This window comes from Limulus polyphemus, unplaced genomic scaffold (genome assembly GCF_000517525.1).
Source record: "Limulus polyphemus unplaced genomic scaffold, Limulus_polyphemus-2.1.2 Scaffold2453, whole genome shotgun sequence".
In the NCBI taxonomy this organism is placed as follows: domain Eukaryota; kingdom Metazoa; phylum Arthropoda; class Merostomata; order Xiphosura; family Limulidae; genus Limulus; species Limulus polyphemus.
In genome coordinates this window covers 91,847-95,297 of record NW_013668063.1, presented here as the reverse complement: position 1 = coordinate 95,297, position 3,451 = coordinate 91,847, and the positions used below count along the sequence as shown (strand labels likewise).

The window sequence follows — 3,451 nt, the reverse complement described above, 5'->3', positions numbered from 1 at the left end:
CATCCAAAGAAGGTAAGCGTCAGTTAACTTGGAGATAGGCGTTGAGAGTTTATCATCGGTAAAATAATGAAATTCAAACATAACATTTTATAACTTATTGTCCCTTATACCCTAGTTTTAAAAAGCTCTAAATCGAAGCCGTAAAATGACAGCTTAATGTTCAAGTAGTCCCCGCCAATAAAACGTTTTTCTTTTCAACAGTAATTATTCATAAACGTGTATCGTCGTTTGATATCCTCGTTAGCCCTGTTATTTAATACAACGAGAAACTGTCACTAACAAGTACGTTTGGATTAAAAGATTAGTTTGGACAGACATAATTAAAAGAAATTTGAGTAAAACTTGCTGTAGAGACGTTGATACAAACTTTACTCGTTTTGAAATATAACTGTGCATTTAGTTAGTATTAATATACTGGATAAGTTAGCATAAATACTGGTACTTTATTAGAATACTGAAACAATCCAGTTAAATCAAAAATGAAACAGTATTTTACAAAACAAAATGGACTATCTATCATCTCGCAGTTTCGACTCCTGGTTTGTAGAACACTGTACCTGTGTTAGTATCTAAAAACCTATTTGTGTTCACTTTTGACATTCATCAGAAGATGCATCAAATCATTGTGGGATGAAATAGTTTGAAAGTTTTTTTCAGCCTACACAGAACCAGGAAATAATGTTCTATCTGTAAACGGTATATGATAATTTCACCAATAACAGCATTTTTTTTTACTTAACTTTTCCTTTTAATAATTTGTTAGAATATAACTAAATCCATGTTTGAATATTGAGATCAGAAACTGCAGGTTGCTTCAGATATTTTCGTAAAGCTTATAATCTCAGATTTTGCCACGAGAATCGTAACTGGTAGCTGAACTCTTAGCTGTTCTCCCAAGCCTCGTGATTTTTTTTTTTCTGTGATATTTATTTTAACTCAAAAAAAATTTTTTACAAGATCATAACACTTGTGAGGTAATACTGAAATTGCGAAAACACAAGTTTATCTTCACAGTTGCATTTAATTCCTAGAATAACATACACTAAGGGACTTCACTCTTCTTTACTATACTGATTTATCATTTTTTAATTAAACATAGAATTAAGTACACTCTACTCACAACCAGTTTAAGATGAGAATTGAATGAAAGGATGTTTAAAAAAATCTTAACATTATGAGATTAATAACTTAATTCAAGTTTACTTGGTCACACATAAAGATGGGAACTTAAAAGCACACTTTTTGTTTTAAAGACATAAAGAATACACTTTACATAATGAAAATCGGTTCTAAGTTGTTTATATTGGAAATCTAACATAGTTGTCAGTGGACAATACATGTTCCAGAAATTAGAGCCTGGACAGCTGTAAAGAAAAAATTCCTGTATGCTTTGCTCCATAATAACTATAAAGGCACATCATTGTGCTTCTAACAGGGTCTGTTTAAGAGTAAATGTTAAGTATTAGTAGTCTTAATGGTTTCGGAATTATTTATTCTTTGCTGTTTTGTGTATTTTGATTAAAAAGAATTTAGGTTTTTAAGTAATTTGTTGTGATCAACTGAACTTTTAAGACTGAAAATAAGTTTCATAAGGCTTAGTTCAATTTGTAGCTTGCACCTAAAGAGATGATAAAGGCATTTAGATATCCATTCACCAAAGATCTGTTTTTGGTCATTTTTAAACTTTAGGCTTAGGTTTTTTGTTCCTTCAACTTCAGATATCAAACAAGAGAAAATTCATCAAGAGATGATTGAGGGTGTTGAAAATTTTAATCGAAGCGCCTTAAAGCAAACAAACACGGAAGAAAAGAGTGTGCTGCCCACAAAAGAAGGTATCTGATGTTTAACAACAAGCGCATGATAAAAAAACTCTGTGTGTAGAACAGTGTATACAATAACAGAACGGCCCACTTTGTTTAACCCATCATCTAGCGTGGTTGTAATAGAGCAAACATGTTCTGTGTATTGAAGGTTTTATCGTCAGTGGTTGACAAATAGATGAAAATGGTAAAGGAAGGCATGTCTAAAGTTAAAAGATTGGACTAAGCAGGTAAAATATACTGGAATAACATTAACCAAGTAACAACTGGCATGTCTTGAAATACGTAATGCAAGAGGTGATGAAACTAAACAGTTACATCCTTATTCAAATTGCTTGTGCTTGTAAAAAAAAAAAAAAAAAAAGAACCTCCACGTTATTAATACTCCCCATTTCCAATAGATGGCACTAAAAAACCCTTAACTGTTTAGTAAATATAAACTGTGGAATGACTAACAAAAATAGGTTATGTGCATTTCTACAAGCAGACAACCAGTTGGTGACAAAGTGTGGTGGGAGTGGCTTACAATTATCATTCTCCTGCAAAATTTACATGTAATTGTTAGTGTCACCTTTTCTTTCTTTGACCACAGAGATCATACTTGAAAAAGGACAGCAGGAACTCCTGAAGAACATCCAATCCTATAATCCATCAAATCTCAGACCCACCGAAACCGTAGAGAAGAATCCACTTCCTACCAAAGATGGTAAGTCGTGATTCAGTGTACAAATGATAAATTTGTCTTTAAACAGAGACTTGTGTGAACATTTTAACAATTCATACAACTTTATCTGCATTTGCCGATGTCGCGGTATGGTTTGGAAAAATTACAAAATCTATCAAACAATAGTTATGTCCATTGTCAGTTTCTAAGTAAAAACTTACTAACTGGCACTTGTCCGTTCTTCTAACCAGTAAAATTACAAGCTACACTTTATGTTCATTCATAGAACAAACATTTTTCTTTTCCTTCTTTCTCTCTCTCTCCCTGAATTAAAAATTAAATAATGGAACGTGTAGTTTTATAACTTGGCAAATAGATGTCTAACAAAATGTAATTTTAAAATTCTCGTGGTTCGATGATTGAAGTACGCCAAGTTAAAGATTAAGTGTCCCTATTCTTATTTCAAGTATTATCAGAAAACTTGATTTAGAAGGAAAAATATAATGCGAGCTTAAAACCCCAATAAAAACTGAAAGGAACAAAATACAGTAACTGTATGAAGAAGCTAACATGTAACTACTGGTTTGATTTTACACTTATAAGAAAGTTGTTTTTTATGAATCTAATTTGATTTCGTATCGATTTAACAATAAACTGACAAAAATTATTTCAAATACAATTATAGAATTAATACCGTGGTTGACCAACTTTCATATTCTGTTTTTTAGTTATTGAACTGGAGAAGAGTGCAGCCTGAGAAGGGCGGGGGGGACCCCGTACTTGCTGTTCGGTCACTGTCGAGACTGCACGCAGCAAGGTGACTGCTCTCACATCATTGAATTGTTCTGTGCATGCCATATTTGATCAGTCATGACTTATCAGGCTTCCGAGGTGCTGCTCATTTTTAAATGTATTTCTTTTTTTTTTTGTAAAAAAAATTTTTTAATTAAAAAAAAAAAAAAAAAAA

At 32.1% G+C, this 3,451-nt stretch overlaps 1 protein-coding gene across 1 annotated transcript; it reads left to right on the top strand.

The window, feature by feature from the left end:
* Nucleotides 1-6: 6 nt before the first annotated feature.
* LOC106466992 (thymosin beta-like) lies at nt 7-3,445 on the top strand. Its single transcript, XM_013927304.2, has 4 exons — nt 7-12; nt 1,719-1,832; nt 2,413-2,526; nt 3,213-3,445. The coding sequence occupies exons 2-4, from the start codon at nt 1,748-1,750 to the stop codon at nt 3,239-3,241; spliced, it is 228 nt and encodes a 75-aa protein (XP_013782758.1). The 5' UTR covers nt 7-12; nt 1,719-1,747; the 3' UTR covers nt 3,242-3,445.
* The last annotated feature ends 6 nt before the right edge of the window (nt 3,446-3,451 follow it).

Coding starts and splice junctions, on each gene's coding strand:
- LOC106466992 (XM_013927304.2), top strand. CDS start 1,748: ATGATTGAGGGTGTTGAAAATTTTAATCGAAGCGCCTTAAAGCAAACA. Junction 1,833..2,412: donor TGTGCTGCCCACAAAAGAAG/GTATCTGATGTT, acceptor CTTTGACCACAG/AGATCATACTTGAAAAAGGA. Junction 2,527..3,212: donor TCCACTTCCTACCAAAGATG/GTAAGTCGTGAT, acceptor TCTGTTTTTTAG/TTATTGAACTGGAGAAGAGT.